The sequence below is a fragment of the Nicotiana sylvestris genome, chromosome 4, assembly GCF_000393655.2.
Source record: "Nicotiana sylvestris chromosome 4, ASM39365v2, whole genome shotgun sequence".
Classification (NCBI taxonomy): Eukaryota; Viridiplantae; Streptophyta; class Magnoliopsida; order Solanales; family Solanaceae; genus Nicotiana; species Nicotiana sylvestris.
In genome coordinates, this window is record NC_091060.1 from 105,525,626 (window position 1) to 105,547,249 (window position 21,624).

The 21,624-nt window shown below is 37.9% G+C and overlaps 1 protein-coding gene and 1 long non-coding RNA gene across 2 annotated transcripts; one reads left to right on the forward strand and one right to left on the reverse strand.

The window, feature by feature from the left end:
- The first annotated feature begins 1,468 nt into the window (after positions 1-1,468).
- LOC138889951 (uncharacterized) lies at positions 1,469-1,957 on the forward strand. Its single transcript, XM_070173299.1, has one exon. It carries the CDS (start codon positions 1,469-1,471, stop codon positions 1,955-1,957), a length of 489 nt encoding a protein of 162 aa, XP_070029400.1.
- An 11,563-nt stretch (positions 1,958-13,520) lies between these two features.
- Positions 13,521-14,225, reverse strand: LOC138889039 (uncharacterized). The gene is made up of 2 exons (XR_011406598.1): positions 14,179-14,225; positions 13,521-14,096 (listed from the first exon to the last, which is right to left on the reverse strand). It is a non-coding gene; the product is annotated as an uncharacterized lncRNA (long non-coding RNA).
- Between the last annotated feature and the right edge of the window lie 7,399 nt (positions 14,226-21,624).

Genomic DNA, 21,624 nt, shown 5'->3' on the forward strand with positions numbered 1-21,624 from the left:
TCTGAAAATCAAGGAGGAAGTGACCAAGCAGATCAAAGCCAAGGTTCTCAGGATGGTTGAATATCCAACCTAGTTAGCTAACATCATGCCAGTTCAAAAGAAAGACGGGAAGGTTAGGGTATGTGTTGACTATCGGGATTTAAATAGAGCAAGTCCCAAAGACGACTTCCCACTGCCAAATATACATATTTTAATCGACAATTGCGCCAAGCATGAACTCCAATCCATTGTGGATTACTTTTCGGGCTATCACTAGATTTGGATGGATGAAGAAGATGTAGAGAAGATAGCTTTTATTACACCTTGGGGTGTATACTGTTACAAGATGATGCCATTCGGTCTGAAAAATGCTGGGGCCACTTACATGAGAGCCATGACAACTATCTTCCATGATATGATCCATAAAGAAATAGAGGTGTATGTGGATGACGTTATTATCAAATCCAAAAGGGCAGCAGATCAAATAGCAGACTTGAGAAAGTTCTTTGATAGGCTAAGGAGGTACAACTTGAAACTGAAACCCGCAAAGTGTGCATTCGGGGTTCCCGCAGGAAAATTACTGGGATTCATTATCAGTCGCCGAGGGATCGAGCTGGATCCATATAATGTCAAAGCTATTCAAGAGTTACCACCTCCCAAGTGCAAAAAGGATGTGATGAGCTTCCTAGGGCGTCTCAACTACATCAGTCGCTTCATAGCACAGTCCACGGTCATATGTGAACCCATCTTCAAGATGCTGAGGAAAGATGCCGAGACAAGTTGGACCGAGGATTGTCATAAAGCTTTTGACAAGATTAAGGAGTACCTGTCCACACCACCAGTTCTGGTCCCGCCAGAACCAGGGCGACCTTTGCTACTCTATCTATTTGTATTGGATGGAGCCTTTGCATGCATTTTGGGACAACATGACGTGACAGGAAGAAAAGAGCAAGTCATATATTACTTGAGTAAGAAGTTTACACCTTATGAAGCACGGTATTCTCTGTGAACGCACTTGTTGTGATTTGAACTAGATAGCCCAGAAATTGAGGCATTACTTCTGTGCCTACACTACCTACCTCATATCCAGAATGGATCCACTAAAGTGCATATTTCAGAAACCCATGCCCACTGGGAAGTTGGTTAAATGGCAGATACTACTGAGTGAGTTCGATATCGTCTATGTAACTCAAAAGGCGGTCAAAAGACAAGCGTTGCCCGATCACCTTGCTGAAAATTCAGTGGGAGGAGAATACAAACCCTTGAAAACATATTTTCCTGATGAAGAAGTGTCATTTGTAGGGGAAGATATTACCGAAGCATATGACGGTTGGAGGATGTTCTTTGACGGAGCCGCAAATTTCAAAGGAGTAGGTATTTGAGCAGTTTTGGTATCAGAAACGGGTCAACATTATCCGGTATCTGCTAAACCGGATTTCCCTGCACTAACAACATAGCCGAATATGAAGCCTATATACTAGGGATCAACATGGCAGTCGACATGAACATTCAGGAGCTGTTGGGGATCAACGATTCAGATTTTCTCATGCACCAAGTACAAGGAGTGTGGGCCACCAAGAATTCCAAGATATTGCCATATCTGCACCATGCGCAGGAATTGAGAAAGAGGTTCACAAAGATAGAATTCCGACATGTGCCCAGAATTCAGAATGATTTTGCCGACACATTAGCTACTTTATCATCAATGATACAACATCCAGATAAGAACTATATTGATCCCATTCCGGTGAGGATCCATAATTATCCGGCCTATTGTGCTAATGTCGAGGAAGAAGAAGATGGAAAGCCATGGTTCCATGACATCAAAGAATACTTATCAAAAGGAGCATACCCGGAGCATGCAAATCACACTCAGAAACGCACGCTCCGGAGATTATCAAATCACTTCTTCCACAGTGGAGGAAACCTGTATAGAAGAACCCCGGATCTGGGATTGCTAAGATGTGTCAATGCGTAGGAGGCTTCTAAGATACTTGAGGATGTGCATGCTGGGACCTGTGGTCCGCACATGAATGGTTTCGTCTTGGCCAAGAAGATACTCATGGCAGGTTTCTTTTGGATGACCATGGAGACGGATTGCATTCAGTATGTCTGAAAATGCTTTCAATGTCAAGTACAGGCCGATATGATAAAAGTGCCGCCAAACGAGCTCAATGTAACAAGCTCACCTTGGTCATTCGCCGCTTGGGGAATGGATGTTATTGGTCCGATTGAGCCCACTGCCTCAAATGGACATAGGTTCATTCTGGTAGCCATTGATTACTTCACAAACTGGGTAGAGGTTGCATCTTACAAAGCTGTAACTAAGAAAGTCGTCGCATATTTTGTCAAGGATCGTATTGTTTGTCGATTTGGAGTTCCCGAGTCCATTATTGCTGATAATGCCGCCAATCTCAACAATGATATGATGAAAGTTATGTGTGAAACTTTCAAAATCAAGCACAAGAATTCTACAACCTACAAACCTCAGATTAATGGAGTCGTAGAAGCCGCAAACAAGAACATAAAAAAGATATTAAGGAAAATGGTAGAAAACCACAAGCAATGGCATGAGAAGTTACCCTTTGCTCTGTTAGGATACTGCACTACGGTTTGCACGTCAACCGGGGCAACTCCCTACATGTTGGTCTATGGTACCGAGGCTGTCATCCCAGCTGAGGTGGAAATTCCTTCTTTAAGAATCATACAAGAAGCTGAACTTAGCGATGCAGAGTAGATAAGGAGTCCCTATGAACAATTGGCCCTTATTGATGGAAAGAGGATGAACGCAGTATGTCACGACCAACTTTATCAGAACAGAATGTCCAGAGCTTTCAACAAAAGAGTCAAACTAAGATAGTTCGCACCAGGGCAGCTGGTATTGAAGAAAATCTTCCCACACCAAGATGAAGCCAAAAGGAAATTCTCTCCCAACTGGAAAGGACCGTACATGATTCATAGAGTACTAACAAGTGGAGCACTCATACTTGCATAAATGGATGGAGAAGTCTGTCCAAAACCGATCAATTCAGATGCAGTCATGAGATACTATGCTTAGATACTTTTCATTTTCTCTTCTGATATAATTGAACTACGCTTGACTTGATTCCCGTTTAAGAGGGGATACGTAGGCAGCCTTATGGGTTCGGTCATATTATAATAAAATTTGCATTTCCCCCCAAGATCGGAAACTGGGGCAGAATTTTGAGGAGGGTCCTCAAAATTCCGGAGCAAGTCCAGTAAACGCCAACATGTGTCAGGAAGTTAGTAATCAGTCAAGAAATGGGGAAGAATTTCGAGAAGGATTCTCAAAATTCCAGAGAAGGTTCAGCAGGGCCCATCATCCGCAAACAGTTAAAAATTATCTACCAAACTGGGGCAGAATTTTGAGGAGGACCCTCAAAATTCCAATGTGAGATAGTTGCAATGCCTTTAAGACGTGTTACAGCCACTAGTTCATCAAAATTACTTGATATATCAATATGTTCCCAAAAAAACTCTATTTCTTATCAATAATTGCATATTTTTCGCAAACGTTCTATTTCCATAATAATCAGGTGCTTCCTAGGGGGCTCGAAGGGGCTTTCAGAATGAAGCAGGGCAAAGCCATCCGACAAAAGCACGAATCAACCTCCCGTCACAGAACTTACAATTTTTCTTTGAATGCATGCACGTCTGATGTAACGATGACATCCGCAGATATATGCACGTAGCACGATTACTATCAATCAAGCTATCAGACACCGAATATACATCTCTAACTAAGACACATGCTACTTTTACTCACTACTTGCTCCCTACTTGCATGTGTCTAATCCTTGACTCCCTACTTGCATGAGTCTAATCCTTGACTCCATACTTGCATGAGGCTAATCCCTGCCTCCCTACTTGCACGAGGCTAATCCTTGCCTCCATACTTGCATGAGTCTAATCCTTGACTCCATACTTGCATGAGACAAATACTTGCCTCCCCATTTGCATGAGTCTAATCCTTGACTCCATGAGGCTAATCCTTGTCTGTCCATTTGCATGAGTCTAATCCTTGACTCCACGAGGCTAATCTTTGCCTCCCTGTTTACACGAGTCTATTCCTTGACTCTATGGGGCTAATCCTTGCCTCCTCATTTGCATGAGGCTAATCCTTGCCTCCCCATTTACATGAGTCTAGTCCTTGACTCCGTGAGTCTAATCCTGCCTCCGCACTTGCGTGAGTCTAATCCTTGACTCCCTATCTGCATGAGGCTAATACTTGCCTTCATACTTGCATGAGGCTAATTCTTGCATCCACATTCGCATGGGACTAAGCATTGTCCCTCTTTGCACAAATATTGCTCTATTGCTAATACTATCTATTTGCTTCTCAATCGGGCTAAGCTCTGCCCTCCATTTCACAAGAATAAGCGTTGTCTTGATAACATCATATTATTGCATATCATAGGCTGAAACATCACCAATCTATCCAAAGGCATCATAGTCTCAAGGCATCATCCTCATAGCCGGAAGACACCATTCCATGGCCTGAGGATCTCTCGAATTTGCATATCGTTATTCAAAGGCGTCATGGTTCGGAGGCACCATTTTCATGGTCCGAGAACATCATTTCATGACCTGCGAATCCCTTACTAAACAATTCATGGCCCAGGACTTCATGGTCCAAGGACGTCATCTTTAATTGTCCAAAGACAACCACCATGGCCCGAATGGAATTTGCATCATGTTTAAAATTTTGCAAATACGTTTGTGGCATCTTTTATCTGTAGGTAACTAGTTAGCAAACGCTATCCTAGCAGGATCAATCTCACTCCAATTCACTCCAACCATCCCGATCTTTAACCACTCACCGTAACTGCTTGCGCATCTCGTGTCCGTTCTTGCAATAATTTCATCGGCATACTCCGCGGGTGAATCCAGAACTATACATGGCCTGATTCCTGTAAAACCTGGGATATGTAGGGAACTCGAAGATCGAAGTTTGGCCTCTGTCTTTCAAAACATCCCGTCTAGTCAAAATTGGCCATCATTTCTTTACCCGAAAACTCTTTCATCCTTCCCAGGTAAAGAAGGGGCATCTGTTTATACCCAAGTTTTCCCTATATATTTTTTAAATATGCATAAATAACTTCAAAATAGCATATACATACATATATAAGCATGCATAGTGTTTTTATAATTTTTTCATAATTTTAAGGATTTAAATTGATTTATTTTCTCTCCTTTTATTCATAAAATCCCCAATAATTATTTACCAAATAATTGTTATGATTCCTTAGTCATTTAATTCCTATATATATGCTAAAATATGGTTAATATATATTTTTATTGCATTTTTTATAATTGCATTTGGTATTTTTAGGCTAAATTGTATATAATTGCAATATTGGCTCATTTAATGTATAATTACTTTTTATATGCGTAAAATTGGTATCTATATTTTTAAAATGATAAATATATATTTTAAATCATTTTGGTACATAAAATTATTTTTTAGAAATTGTTTATTATTTATTATAAATTAAATAGGGAAAATTGGCTATTTAAATTATAACTAGATTTGCATTTCGATTATAGCCTAAATTGAACCCAACCCCAGCCCAATTTCATACTAAAATACCCGACCTAGACCCTATATACACTTACCCAACCCAAAACCCGTTAGATCATGGGTTTTTTTTCTTTTTAATCCTAAACGACCCCTAACCCTAATCATTCTCTACACACTGCCGCCCTCAAATCCTCTTATCTCCTCTCTTCTCTCAACCTAACCCTAACCCTTTTTCAACCACCTCCCTTCTCTGGTCTTCTCTGGTGACCACCCTTCGACCCCTAAGCCTCCAATGGTTCCTCCTTTGCCATGCTCATCTTCTTTGAGGCTTTCAAGGGCCCTGGGCCACGCCAACTTATATCTAGGGTTTGTTGTTTTGGCTATTCATGGCTACTCCGGTGTGATTCCGAGAAAAATCACACCGTATTTGTTACGATCTTTGAGTGTCTAAACAGGTTTCCATCTCTACTTGGGTTTCTTCTGAAACCCTAGCTTTGTTTACATCTCCTAGATCTGTGCTAGTTTTAAACGATTTGATTCCGTTCCTTTTATTTTTTACACTGCTCTTGAACCTCTTTTACAAAAGTCATCGATTTCAAGTTGTTTTCACTTTCTTCTAAAGTTAGGTTTTTTTAGAACTTCTTCTATACTTTGTTTAAACTGATTTTTGTGTTTGAACTTCTATCCTTTGCATATCTCGACTGATTCTATGTTCTTACTGCTTTTTCAACTAGCCTTATTTAAAATCCCTAATTTTTCTTGATCTTCTTTGTTTGGTTCTTATTGAGTTCTTAGCCTAACTTACACCACCTCTATGTGATTATGTTCATCGATTGTTCAAGACTTGCATCTTTCTATCAATATTGCTGACCCTGCCTGTTTGCTACGTCTGCTTGCTCTTACTCTATTTATATGTTGAGTATTGAATCATAATTTCCTCTTGATTGATTCTGGATTCCTTATTTTATGGTTTGATTGAAAGATCCTCTTTTAAACCCTAAAATTCTACCTCGTTAACTGATTCCCCTGCCTTATTTGCTATGGTACTTTATTCTTACTAAACCATTTCCTTAATTGGAGTTTTCTGAACTTGAATCTTTCTTTATTAGTTGTATACTCATTTCTTTCCTTATTTACCATTTGTTCTTACCGTTTGAGTTAATTCCCTTAACTTAAGTGGAGTATTTACCTTGATTACCTGAATGACTGATTCTGAGTTCCTTAGTTACTCATGGACTTTGATTTTTACTTTATTTACTACCTACTTTAAAACTATAAATACCTTAGTCTTTCATCAACACAAGACACGAACACTCTTGGTTCAAAAGCTGTCTCTCACCCTTAAAACATTCTGCTCTCTCTTTGTGCTACTTGCTACTACTCTAAGTTAGCTGGCTGCAAGAGAAGGCTAATCATTGTGTTCTCCTGTTGTTTCACTTTGCTTACTGTTCTCTTTGCTGGTATGTTCTAGTTTCAATTCATAGTTCCAACAACAATATGATTCTCTTATTATTTCAGTTCATCCTATTTCTAGTTTGCTTCTATTTGTGGTTTTGTTGTGAAACTTGTAGTTGATGTTTACATTTTTAGCATGTTATATACTTCCCTTCATTAAGATCAGTATATTACCCCTCTGTGTGTTTCTGAGCATTTCTATACCAATTATCACTTACTTGTTATGTGCTTACCATCATATCCTATGTATCCCCCAAACCCTTTGACCCCTGTTTGTGGCTACTGAACCGGTTTTGGTGCTGTGACTCCTGGTTGTGTATGAACCTGTCCTAAGGTGTTGTGTTTGGACTTCTGTTCATTTCTTCAATCTCTTTTCAAATAGTCTCTGTGTTTTACTAAATTACTTTCAAACAAACTTCCTTTTAATACAGTTTTTCACTAAAACCTTCAACTTGTGTCAATCACTATCACTCTACTCCTAGTCAATAAGTTCTGCCCCCTCTAGTATGTGTACTACCTTAGGATCCTCTTGAGAACCCTCTGAACTCTGGTATACTGAGGCTGGCCTTTCCACACTGCACTTTTTCAATCTTTGGTTACTAATTCTAGGTGTAAGTACTGTCAAGGATCCTTGAGATCCTTAGGGAACTTTAATGCACCTATACGCTGACATTGTCTATGGAATTGAGGCATTTGAGGCCATTGAAGGCTTTGGGAAATCTGGGCCTAATCAAAGGCTCCCTATAGAATAGCTTCTTGTTTTCTTATTTACCTATGTAATTCATTCATTGATCTGTAATAACTTGTCAACAAATATTGGGGTATTTAGTGAAAGGGATGGGTAGATACATGTTTTATGGGGTAATACGGGTAGAAATCATGTTCATAGGACTTTACATTTAATCTGATTGCTTTATCAAGTAGAAATCATGCTTATAGGGCTTTACATTTTATCATCTCGCCATGCTAGAAACCATGCCTATAGGTTCCAAATAATCATGTCTTCAATGTCTTAAAATCGACTTAACTAATATATGTCATGCCTATAAGACCAAATCCAGATTCTGTTATGGCAAGTGTTTATGTATGTTTTCATGTATGCATGTCTTAAAATCAGATCAACAAAGTTAGATATCATGTCTATAGGGAATCATATTCGAAATTCTGCCTGTCAGTCTAAACTAGTCTAAGTAATTCAACTTAGTCCACGCTTAGTTCACTTTTGATTGGTTTAATTACGTAGTTTATATTTATGAAACAAGTTCTTTTAAACTGCCTCAATCTATCATTAGACAGCATGCCTATTGGTTTTAAAGAAGTTCGTTTCAAAACATGCTTTGATTTACTATAAATGTAGCCATCAGTACTCCGCGTACAGGCAAGCCTTTGGGGCATTTCCAAAACTGCATCTCTAAAACTGTTCCTATTGCTTAATGTTTTCTGATCCTAACAGGCTTTTTAAAATCGATAGGCAACTGTTAGGGTTATCACTTCTGAGTCTAAAAAGAAATTGTTTGTCTTCTGCATATTCGCCTAGACATCCTGCCTTAAGATACTGTCTAATAAAAGGCATTAATTGTCCTTGAGTGGCGCTGTTTATGTGCCTTGTTTGAGCAGGAAACTTTGAGCCTCTAATTGCTCCCTTTTATGTGCTGAAAGTCCTATGTGTTCTTCTTGTCGCCTTAGAATTTTCACATTTAAGGCCTTAGGGGTCTGTCTAGAACCACTTATAGTAGAGGTCCTAACTCCCTCCAGGACTGTTAGGAAGGGACGGGTAGCAGCACGCAATAGAGATTGCTGACCAAACACTCGTTTTGCATGACCACTAAGGGGATGGGATGGGTAGATATGGGATATGATGACCACATGCTAATGTCACGTGTTGCCCCTCATCGAGCAGTGTTTACAGGACATTGTGTGGGGTGATCCTATAGGCTAACCAACCTAGGACTCCTCATTTACCAAAATTCCTTTTCTATCTAAACCTTTGTTTACAACTTTGTTCAAAAAAAATTTATTCTATTACTTGAGTTACCCAACATGTTTTACCTGCAACCTATTTGATTCAACTGTTTACTTGTAATGGACTAATTTGTGAATATAAGTTCGGTCGGACCCACAATTGGGGACCAAGAAGGGTGCCTAACACCTTTCCCTAGAGGTTACTTCGAGCCCTTACCCTAATCTCTGGTAATGTAGACCAACCCAAGAGTTAATCACACTAGGTTCCCTAATGCACCATAACTCATAAGGTGACGACTCTTCAAATACCCAATTCCCTAAAGGAAATGAGTCATTACACCCCATGAATGTCGAAACCCGGACCTCTCTCCGTAAGGAGGGAGAAAAAGAGGGCGCGACAATCTTTATTAACTGGGTATCTCGTACCCTTCTTCACCTTGCTTCTTTTACTTGTTGCAGCTCGTGTCTAACTTTCGATTCCTATATTCTCTTTTTTTTACCGCAAGAGTGAATAAGTATATTATCCTAAAAGCTCTTTATCAAGAACCGTACACCTTTTAGTACATGCATGATCTGCTGAATACCTCTTATTTACTCATCATAGGCAAGAGGCAAAATCGAGTTCCTCTAACTCAACACTTCCACAACTATATCTCTTATCGATCGTCTTTCTGAACGTAGGCATCGTCTTATTACGAATAAAAGTTCAGGATTTGAATTCTTATAAGTGAGCTCTACCACATGATCTATAGTATGAAGGAAGAGTGACAGTCCTAAATGCCCTGTAGCCTCCTGCTTATAAGTGTGGTGCATGACACACCCATAAACAAGACTCTACTAGACATGGCTTGCGGACTCCCTAGGACAGAACTACTGTGATACCACTTTTATCACGACCCAAACCTATGGGCCGCAACGAGCACCCGGTACCTTACTTAACCGAGTACCAACATAATGTATATTTTTATGTCATACTTATCATAGATAACTGAGCTAGAAGGCTGCCATGAAATAAGTAGAATACAACATGTGATATCAACTTATACATAAGACATACGGGCCTATAAGACCAAAACTAACCACCGTTATACTAAACATAGGCCAACAAGGCCATACAATATTTTACGTACATGACATCTATCTACAAGCCTCTAAGAATACATAATTTTTATAAAGGTCGGGATAGAGTCCCGCCATATCAAACAATACACGTCTAAATCTTACTAACCAAACAAGCAACTCCGAAGCAAATAGAGCGCACCAACATCTTCCGCTGGGTTGATAGCCTACTTGGAGGGCTCTCGACGTGTCTATTCGTAACCTGTAGGCATGAAATGCAGCGTCCCCAGGAAAAAGGGATGTCAGTACAAATAATGTACCGAGTATGTAAGGCACATAAATAAGTACATAACAGACATGGAAGAAATAGAGACTAAATGACTCAACCTGTAAGTCTGGATAATTCTATAAATCATGAAATAATTATAGTGTCATGCATATGCGTATGAATGCTATGTCGTGCATAGGTACATGTCTTCATAACATCATCAAGCCACTGAGGGCATCCCATCATCTCGACCGTTGTGGGCAAAATCATCGATGTATACCAGCTGATCAGGTGGTGGTACGTATATAACGCCATAACTTTTCTCATATCCCATGTACATATATATACATATATATGTATATGTATATATATGCATATATGTGTGTGTCTATATATATATATACATATATGTGTGTGTGTATATATATATATATATGCGTATATAACGCCATCTGGTCATGGGTCAATGTGTATGTATAAATACATGAAATGCATATGAAATACATTAATAAAATCTCTCGGTACGTCATAGGATCATTATGCCTCTGATTAATATCATGAAATAAACTTTTCCAACTTACGTATTTTTTAGACCCACGAACAAGTGATAGAATAATATGACACATGGAAAAATAAGAATATATATATATATATATATATATATATATATATAACATTTCTACGAATAGAGTAATTTATGAAAGTTGTGCATCTGCTCGTTTCGTTTGTATCATATGAATCATGTCAAATAGAAAGAAGGAATAGCCTTAACATACCTGGAGTAGGGGAAAATTCGTATAATATTTCTTGGAAATGATTGCACTGTACTCATTTAGCACTGCAAATTTTTCACGTTGAATTGTCCTAACAATTTTTCGTTGGATATTTGGTTGTAAGAATTTCTATTGAAACACGTTGGATTAAAAATTCTGTTCTTGAATGCTTGTTGAATTGGAAAGAAGGGTTCTGTGATTTCTATTACTATTACCGTTCTTGAATATTTTGTGAATTGGAAAGAAGGATTCTATGATTTCTATCACTATTTCTAAGAGATTTTATGTCTTATACCTAAGAGACTAAAAAGACTAAGACTTTTACATATTAAACTCTTCATTTCCTAGATAGCCACCTCATCGTACAATGACTAAGAGTCATTTCTTAGCTTTGTGGTTGCTTGCCACGTTTTTGGGGATTTAATCTTTGTCTCATTTTTTTTAATTAATTAGGTAATGTCCCGTTACCCGATAATTAACTAATTACCCCTATAGATAAGAATTATCTTAAATTACCTAAAAATACTACTCATTTTTAATATATTTTATTTATTATACTACCGTGGTCATCTGATGCCTTGCGTGATACTAGTCAATAAATACATATTATTATAACTTAGGTCGTATTTTACCCCAAAATATCGAATTTCGACGAAATTCATTTTCTTTGATTCGTTCACCTTATTACCTCCACGAATTTACTTATCACTTGTTTGAAATAGTACATACTTATAATCTCCAAATAATCTTTTTCCTTGGACTAATGTCAATTACCTTACGACAAATTCAGCGTACAATACTACATGGTGCAATATCGTCGTAATTTAATACTGCGAAGCGTAACATCATCGTAATGTAGTATTACAGGACGAAATATTAACGTAATATTGCACGGCGTAATAGGCAAGTTGGTTAACCACGCATTGATTGGTAGTATTGAACCCCTATAGAAAGTTTGTTGAATCATAGCCTCTGTCATGTCATTGTTCGGGAACTCTTTCACCATAGCATGATACCTCTCCCATACCTCATGCAAAGGCTCATTCGGTTCTTGTTTGAAAGCTAGAATCTCATCCCTAAGAGTTGCCATATGCTCGGGAGAAAATAACTTGGAAATGAATTTCTCGTCCAATTCATTCCATGTATGAATAGAATTATTTGGCAACCTCTCTAACCAATCCAAGGCCTTCCCCCGTAGAGAGAAACTAAATAGCCTCAACCGTAAAGCATCCTTGGAGACGTTTGTCTGTTTAATCCCCTAGTAAGTGTCAACAAACCCTTTCAAGTGCTTGTACATATTTTGATTCGGAGCCCCGATGAAGAATCCCTGTTGCTCTAACAATGTGAGCATAACATTTGTGATTTGAATGTTGCCCTCCATAATGCAGGGCGAGACTATGGCACTTGCGTATCCTTCATTTTGTAACACCCGATGTAGAGCTGCTCTTTGTGGCGGAGGGGTGGAATGGAAATATTGTCTTGAGGTGGTCGACCTCGCCTATTTGCTTGAGGTTCAAGAGGAACCTCTTCATCTTGATCATTGTTGTTGAGAGCCATTCTTCACCTACAGTTGTTTCACAAAAAGATTAGTAACTCAGAAGAAAAAGAAGACAATTCACACACAAAACCAAATATATAGGTAAATCCATTTTTAGCTCCCCGGCAACCGCGCCAAAAATTAATGTCGTCCAAGTCGCACCCTCTATTTAAGGTAGTGAAATGGTCGATGCAATAGTAATATCCAACTTTGAGTTGGGGTCGAATTATACAGGGAGCTATAAGTTTGGGATTTAGGAGTATATATTACGCTTTATGAGCTCAAAAAAATCCTAAATTGCACTTCCACAAACTTGGTTGGTTTTATAGTAATTGAAACTAAGAAATGATGTTTTTGGTTGTTTTTCAAATGTTGTAAGAGGACTAGAGCTGTGACCATGACCTAGGTGTTCGCCTAATAAGATAAAGATTTTTATGTTGTTTTGTTGAATATGGTGTATTATAGCTCACAACACTGTGTTGCCACTCAATACCTCTAGGTCAGATAATGGTTTTGCCCAATTTGACTTTCTCAAGACCAAATGGGTATCTATCGAAATGGATGATAAGAGTTGAAATAAGGTTGTTACCATATCTAGGTTGAACCCTTTAATTGGGTTGATCAATTTCTCAATTGACCCAATTCCTTGTTAGCTAGGTTGACCTAGACTTGATCTCTCTTTCTCAAGAAGAAATTAAGTCAAAAAGGCATAAATCAATGTTTGCAACCATTAATTCACAAATAAAGCATAAACCTAGCTAAATAACAAACACCCATTCATAAATAAACATAAAATTAATCATTCATAAGGTTTACATAGGGTTGGGTCAGAACCCTAGCTAAGAATCTAGCTACTCATAATGTGTAATGGAGAAAATAGAGAAGAAAATATGATAAAACTCATTCAAGCATTAAAAGAAGAAAATCTAATGTTTAATCACTGAATTAAGCTAAAGTTGCCTAAAGCAATAAAGAAAAATGGCTACAGATGTTCAGATATTCAATACATGACCTAATTTTGTGAAAGAAGTCTATTTATACACAACTAGAAATTTCGGACAAAATTGCCCTTTCGGAGGTTCTGCGGCCACGCAATTCCATGTGCGGTCCGCACTTCTTCTTCAGTCTTGGTAGTAGCTTGGTCTGCGTCCACATCTGGAGTGTTCTGTGGTCCCCACATTTCATGGTGTGGCCGCAAAGGCCCATTCCGCGGACTGCACAAATATGAGTGCGACCGCATGGCTAAATTCTGTGACCGCACAATAATTGTGAGGTCCGCATATCCTCAAGGTTTGAATTGGGACTTCTCTGAAGTGGAACTCTAGCATAGTTTCTGCGGCCGCACAATAATTGTGTGGTCCGCACATTGCTCGTGGGTTCTGTTAGATTTCCCTTGCATTCTGCGGCCACAGAAGGAATTCTGCGGTCCACATATTAGCCTTTTGCCTACTTTTTGTCCTTGAGTTCACATTACTCCTTTATGAGTTTGATTTCATCTTTGTGGCTCATTTTCCAATACTCCTGCATTAAAGCACATTTCATCAGCTTTTGGGAATACAGTTAAGCACTTTTAGACTAAAAAGAAAGCTAAAAGGCGTCGCACCACAGCAGGCCATGTTGGCTGATATTAGCACTTGGACAGGATCCGCCCCTCCGGAGTCTGACATACCAGTAGTGAGCACAGGTACAGAGTGTTGATTACCGAGTTCGAAATGACGAGTGATTTAGTGTACCGAGTGATTGAGGGTGAGACAGTGAGATTGAATACTCCGAGAGTGTGAGTACATGAGTTCATCAATGTGATACATTACATTTGACATGTGTACTTGATATGTTGGCATAGAGATGCATTTTCCTCGTGCTATATGGTATTGTGACATTTATGACTTGACATGTAGATATAGATGTGTACTTTCCTCATGCTATATGAGAATGAAATGTTTTATCTATAGCTGAAATTTTTTTGAAAAAATCATAGTTTTTTTTATATACTCGTATTTTGGTTACTTCGGAGAAAAATTTGGGTTTTACTGATTATACCTGAAAAGCAAGCCTATTTTTCATAACTGTCAAAGAGCCGAGCATCATATCATTGAATTTTTATTTGTCTTGTTTTTATTATAATTTTTACCAGTTGTTCTTTGTTATTGGTGTTGGACTCTGACCGTTGTCCAAGCTCATCATTGCTTTCAACCTAAAGTTAGATTTGTTACTTATTTAGTACATGGGGTCGGTTGCACTCACACTACACTTCTGCATGAAGCTGGTGTTGCTGTGTATGGCGGAAGCTGACATTGAAGATGTACCTGCATTGTGGTTATAGCCGTCTCTCGTCCTTGGTAGCTTTAGATTTATAATTCTATTTATGTACATTTCAAACAGATGATGTATTTATTTCATAACAGTTTTGTAAACTCTATATCTTAGAAGCGTATGATTTGTACTACCAATCATTAGAATTTTGTATAAAGGTTCAATTATTTCATCATTTATTTTCTCACTATATTCTCATTTGAATGAGATTGTTGTTAATTGTCTTACCTAGCGGGTTAGGTTATGTGTCATCATGACTTTTCAGATTTTGGGTCATGACAGAAGCATATGGATAATGGTAGCAGATAAGGTACGAGGCATAGAAGTAATGATGGAAAATAAGGTAGGAGAACATAAATTTCAATAACAAACATGGTAGATGGTTTAGATAAAACAACGACAAACAACCGAAGACATAGATGTAAATATTACAAACAAGAAAGAAAGCATGAACGTAGCAAAATAAACATCTAGGAGGCATGGATAGAACAATAACAAATAAAGTATAAGGCAAATACGTGAGAACAACAAGCAATATAGAAAGCATAGGTGCAGAATAGCATCTCAGGATAAAGGTACAAGTGTAAGCACAAGGAAAAGATAACACCATACAATGCATGTCTCTCATCCTTGCCTGCACGGAAACACCCTTCATGCCATGAACTCCCATCCTCGCATTATAGTATAAAAATAATTACACGGCATCACCCTTCATGCTTTTACTCTATTCCTCACATGTTAATGTAAATACAATGGCATGGAATTGTCGTTCATGCGTAATAATGTATGTGAAATGACACGACATCACCCTTTATGCTTTATAGTTTATACTCTTCCTTAAATGATAGTGTATATGCAATGGCACATTATCACCTTTCGTTCTTTACACTCTTCCTCACATGATATTATATATACAATAGCACGATATCACCCTTCCTCCTTTACACTCTTCCTTACAAGCACATGTATATCAACAACAAGCAAGGTAGGAAGCATGGATAACATCAAGAAGAGTGGTTAAGCAAAATACACCACGTGAACGACCATCACAACTTTTGCACCAATAAATAATTCAATACAACTCAAGAACCCCATTGTTCAAGTATCTAAACAAAATTCACACATGATCTTTAAATTAAGTGTGGAACCCAAGTATCTCAAGAATAAAAGACATAAACATGTAATCATGATTTAGGTATAGTTATGACCGAATCTAGCACATCAACACTTTCACAAGGAGTCCATCACAGTTAATCAAGTTTAGAAAAGCTAAATGATGGTCTCTATCATTGAAATTATGTGCATACTATTATAGAAGTCAAGTAATACATGAGGCAAGAAAATCACAAACTTCAGCAAGGCACAAAGAATCATATAATTTACCCTGATCATGGATAATCCTAGCACATACATATATGTTTTCCACCTAGCATATACATCACCCCCGCATGTAGAAAACATTGTCATTTTATTAGGAAAAATTCCCTCAACAAATCTAGGCAAGATACTTACCTCTTTCTGAAACACAATCAACATTTCAACACAAATTTTCCTTAGAGCCAGCTTCCAAACCAATCAAATCTAAACCAAATATCATTCAAACAATTCTAAACAAGCTTTAGAAACGGTAATGACCCGACCAGTCATTTTGAGTTCTAGTGCATCATCCGACAGTTTGAGGATTTAAGTAGCTTTACTTTGTATATTATGACTTCCATATGTGGTTGGTTCCGGATTTCGAAGAGTTCTGAGTTGATTTGGAAGAATAATTCTCAATTCGAAAGTTTTAAGATGGAAGTGTTGACCAAGGTTTGACTTTTGAGTAAACGACCTCAAAATTGATATTTGACAGTTCTAATAGGTTCTTATGATAATTTTGGATTCGGGAGTATGTTCAGATTGAGTTTCGAGCTAACCGGGAGTGTTTCAACTCTTATTGTGGAAAGTTGGTATTTTTAAGATCTTAGAATTTTCTAAGTTTAATTTTAAGTGGATCTTGGTGTTATTGATGTCTGTATGGGATTCCAATCCTTAGAATATCTTCATATTTTGATTTGTGACTTGCACATAGAATTTGGCATCATTCCAAAAATTTTAAGTATGATTCGGACGTGTTCGACAAAGTTTGAATGATTTGAAAGTTGAGAGGAGGTTTTGATCGCCAATTCATGGTTTTGACATTATTCATGGCATTTCGAGCCTTTGGATAAGTTTGGATGAGGTATTTGGACTTGTTGGTGTGATTGGATGGGGTCTCGCGGGCCTCGATTGCATTTCAGGATGGTTTTAGATCATTTCTCCATGTTTTGGTGATGTTGTTGCCGGTCTTGTTCTTCGCGAATGCGAAGGAATACATGTGTTCGCGAAGAAGGAATTTTGGCTGTTGGGAATTTTGCTTTGCATTCGCAATTGTGCTCTCGCGTTTGTGATGGTACGGACAACAAAGTTACGCATTCGTGATTCCAGCTTCGCATTCGCGATAAAGAAGCAGGGCTCGGGGGACTTGGCCTTCGCGTTCATGAAGTTGTGGCCGTGTTCGCGATGAGACTGCTTGGTAAAGCTTCGCAATCATGAGCCTATTCTCATGTTCGCGTAGAAGATTTGGGGAGAAGAAGATGAGTGTGTTTCGCAAACACGAGGCACTTGTCGCGTTCGCGTAGAAAGGGCTTCTAGGCAAAATATTAATTTGCAAAATCTGGAATTTCTCATCTCATCTTATTTTTCTCTCTTGGAGCTGATTTTGGGGCAATTTTGGAGTGCTATTTCATCCACCTCTTGGGGAAAAGTGTTTTTAAACCACTTTTTATTATATTTCATGAACATATATGGATTTTAATATGAACATTTGGTAGAAATTGTGAGATTTTGAAAGTAAGTCTAGAATTAGTAATCTTGGATTTTGATCACGAAGTTGGATATGGAATTAGAAATAAATAATATGTTTGAGTTCGCAGCGTCATGGGTAATTTTTATATTCGATAATTTTTAGAATGAGGGCACGTTGGCTTGGGGGTTGACTTTGTTCACTTTTCAAGAAAAGTTGGTAATTAGTTATAAATTATTAAATTATGAGTATTGGAGTATATTTTGATTGGGTTGCATATTGTTTGACTAGTTTCAGATCTATTTGGCATCTATTTAAGGAGTTTGAAAGTCGTTGGTGCCGATTATCGGGTTTCGGAGCAAGGTAAGTCTGCTGGCTAACCTTGTGAGGGGGAACTACCCTGTAGGTACTGTATTTGATTTGTTCTACTTGTTATGGGAGTTACGTACGGACTCTACGGACGAGGTGATGAGAGTCCATACGTAGCTAAAATCGTCCTTATGTCCCGATAGACTTAGGACTTTATCATGCAATATTTGTCTACCTGAATTCAACTTGTTAGATTGATTACCTAAAATTTATAAGTGAAATCTGATTAGAGATCATGTTAGGTGAGACCACATTACCTTGAGTTGATTGGCGGGATATTTTATTGTTGGTAAACGTTATGCTTACTTTGTGTTCCTATTCTTGTATTTCAAATACATGGCCCATAATTCGATAAGTTTCTTCTCTTATTGGGGATTACGTCTCGATAATATATTTAAGATGCATCCATGGATAAGACTGTACGACCTCGGTAGTGTATGTGCACGACTATTATGGATCGGGCCGTCCGACCTAGGCATTGTCACACCTCCTTTTTACCTATACCCGGAAGGAGGGTACAAGGGAGTTTTTTCAATTAAAATGACAATCGAAACGGGATTATTTATTTATTAAAAATTCAGAGTCGCCACTTGAGATAATTTGTGGTGTCCCAAGTCACTGGTTCAAATCCCGAAACGAGGAAAGATTGACTCTGTATTACAGTCCGCGAACCAGAAATCCGGGTAAGAAATTCTGTTAACCCGGGAGAAGGTGTTAGGCATTCCCGAGTTTCGTGGTTCTAGCACGGTCGCTTAAACTATTACAGTTGGCCTATTATCTGATTTTAATATATGTTTTAACTTATGGTACATTTTTAACTTATTAGCCGCTTTTAAATTATTTTTAGAAGATTCAACGTTATCTAAAACACGTCTTTGGACCACGTCACATGAAATGCACTCGCGATCAACGATATATTTTATTTAACGTTGTTGAGATTTGGATTTGGGCCACATGAAATGCACACCCGAGTTTAAGGAAATTAATTTAAATTACGCGCCTAAAGCAGTTACGCACTTTCAAGTTTGTGAGGGCCATGGAAAATTTAACTAAATGGCAAGATAACACCAGTATTAAAATATTATTTTCATAATGAATATTACTATAAGTTAAATAGTCATGAACTGCATGTTTAGTAACATATTAGTCCCTCAGTTGGGGGAAGACAAGTTAGGGGATAAAGGGATGCATAAGGGGAATAATGGTACAATATTACATAAAAGAAAAATTAACGACACAATATCACTTTACGACGTGATCAAGCAATAGCATGAACTTTTTATTTGCCTTAACTTATTATAAATTAACAATGATGGACAAATCCAGCCTATGAGATTCAAAGCTTAGAATATGCAGTAAGATTCTTCCTTAAATGAGATTAATTAGCTTCATAAGCGTTTGGTTGTTAAGAGAGTGAACAGACATGCGTTGCCATAAATTTACAATACCAGTTGCTTCGACTCTATGTCATAATCAGCAAAATGAATTATACTAAAACAAAAAAAAAATCGGCATTCAATTGTACTATACAGGAGAACAAATAACTTTATTAACAACAAAACCATCCTAAAACAAGCATGATTTTACCCACATTAAAGATATTTATACAAGAAAACAAAAGCAAAACCTAGCTATTTTACATCAGATTCACAACCATTTGATAATAATAAACACATCCAACACATGAAATTTAGCAAATCCAACTATATAACTCAAAAGTAAATGCAGAGATCTGGTGTGTACCTAGTATTCAAAGAAAACTCAGAAAGCCATATAAAAGCTAAGTGAAACAACCACCCATTTGATCTCAGCAGTGATAGAAAGCAATGAACAGCAACAATTTCACGCCTCTATTAGACTTCAAAAATGAGATGCGAAACAGAGCTAGGCAAAACAGCAACCTCTGCAACCAATGACAATGATTTTGACCTCTTGAAACTCTACAAATGAGGAGTGATCAATGACCTGTTGGAACCCTTTTCATATCCAAGTTCTTTTCTGTGTTTTTGTTTTAGAGCTTTTGCTTCAATATTTCACGTGTGTGTTTATTTTCAGGGATGAAGAGGAAGATCGAAAAAAGGGGGGAAACGGCGCTCCTATTTGGGTGTGAGGGATCTGATCGTTGTTCCAGCCTTTGGTTCTTAATAATGAAGAAGAAGCAGGGAGGGGATGGGTCTACTCAGATCCGCCGTTTGTCTGTGTGTGGTGTTTGGGAAGATGAAGAAGAAGCGAGAGAGCTGGAGTGTGCGCCGCTTTTCTCTGGTCTCCCGATCTTCTCTTTTTAGTTTCTAAATTCTATTTTTATATGTAGGGGTAGGGTAAAGGGTAATGCGTATTTGAATTGGGCTGGGTTAAAAATTACTTTGGGTCTTTCTAGGAATTGATCCAATTTTAAAAAAAACAAGATCAAAAATATATTCTTACTAATTTCCTTTTCTTTGTTTTATTCTTTTCTTTTCTCTAATTAATTAAAAACCTAAATTAAGCTATTTTTTGTATAAATTAAACTTCTTTATTAATTTCTAACATTAAAACAACTAATTAACTCTAGACTAAAAAAAATGCTAACTTTAAGGACTACAATCTAAATCTATAAAAAATGACATTTTCTGATTTTTCTATGATTTTAGGTATATTAAAAATGCATGGAATGCAACTAAATAAAGAAAAATTCTTAAAAATCAATTAAAATTATTTTTGGTCTATTTTAGGAGTTATTTTCACGTAGGGCAAAAATCACGTGCTCACAATTGCCCTTCTTTGCTCGGAGACACGAAGGGTTTTCGGGCAAAGATAAAATGAGCAATTACGAGGAATTTTTGCCAATTTGAAACTTCATGAGAAGCATTTTTGAAAAGAGTCTGACCGAACCCTGCTTCAAAAGTTGCCTACGTATCCTTAGCTATAAAGGAATCAGGTCAATGTAGTTCTGGAGTTTTGGTAGCTGGGACTACCATGAAGCTGTGATTTCACTGTTGCTGTTGCTGCTACTGCTTACTAAACTCCTTATTACACCATGACAAAAAGAAGCTAGACTAAACTATGATCTATGCATTACAAGAATCCTATCTACATCTTCAAACTTGATCTTGCAGTTCCTGTTGCTTTGTCAACCCGTACTCTCCACGTGAAATTCCTTTGTTGCTGACTTGAATTGTAATCTGAGATGTTTTTCCTTTTCTCTAGGTGGACTCTTGATTGCTGAACTTGACCGTCTTCCTTCGAACATTGCTGTTTTCCCTTCGTTCTTCAGGTGGGCTCCTGATTACCAACACTTGAATTGCTGCTTTGTTCTCCAGGTGGGCTCCTGATTACCGATGCTTGAATTGCTTTGTTCTCCATGTGGGCTCCTGATTGCTGAACTTGAACTGTATTCCCGTGCTCTCTAGGTGGGCGCCTGATTGCTGAACTTGAATCGTCTTCTCTTGTTACTCGACACTGGTTTCCCTTGCACCTTGAACTATTTTCCCTCGAAACTTGAACTGTCTTCCTTCGAAACTGTTTTCCCTTGGAACTCGAGTTGTCTTCCTTCGAAACTGCTTT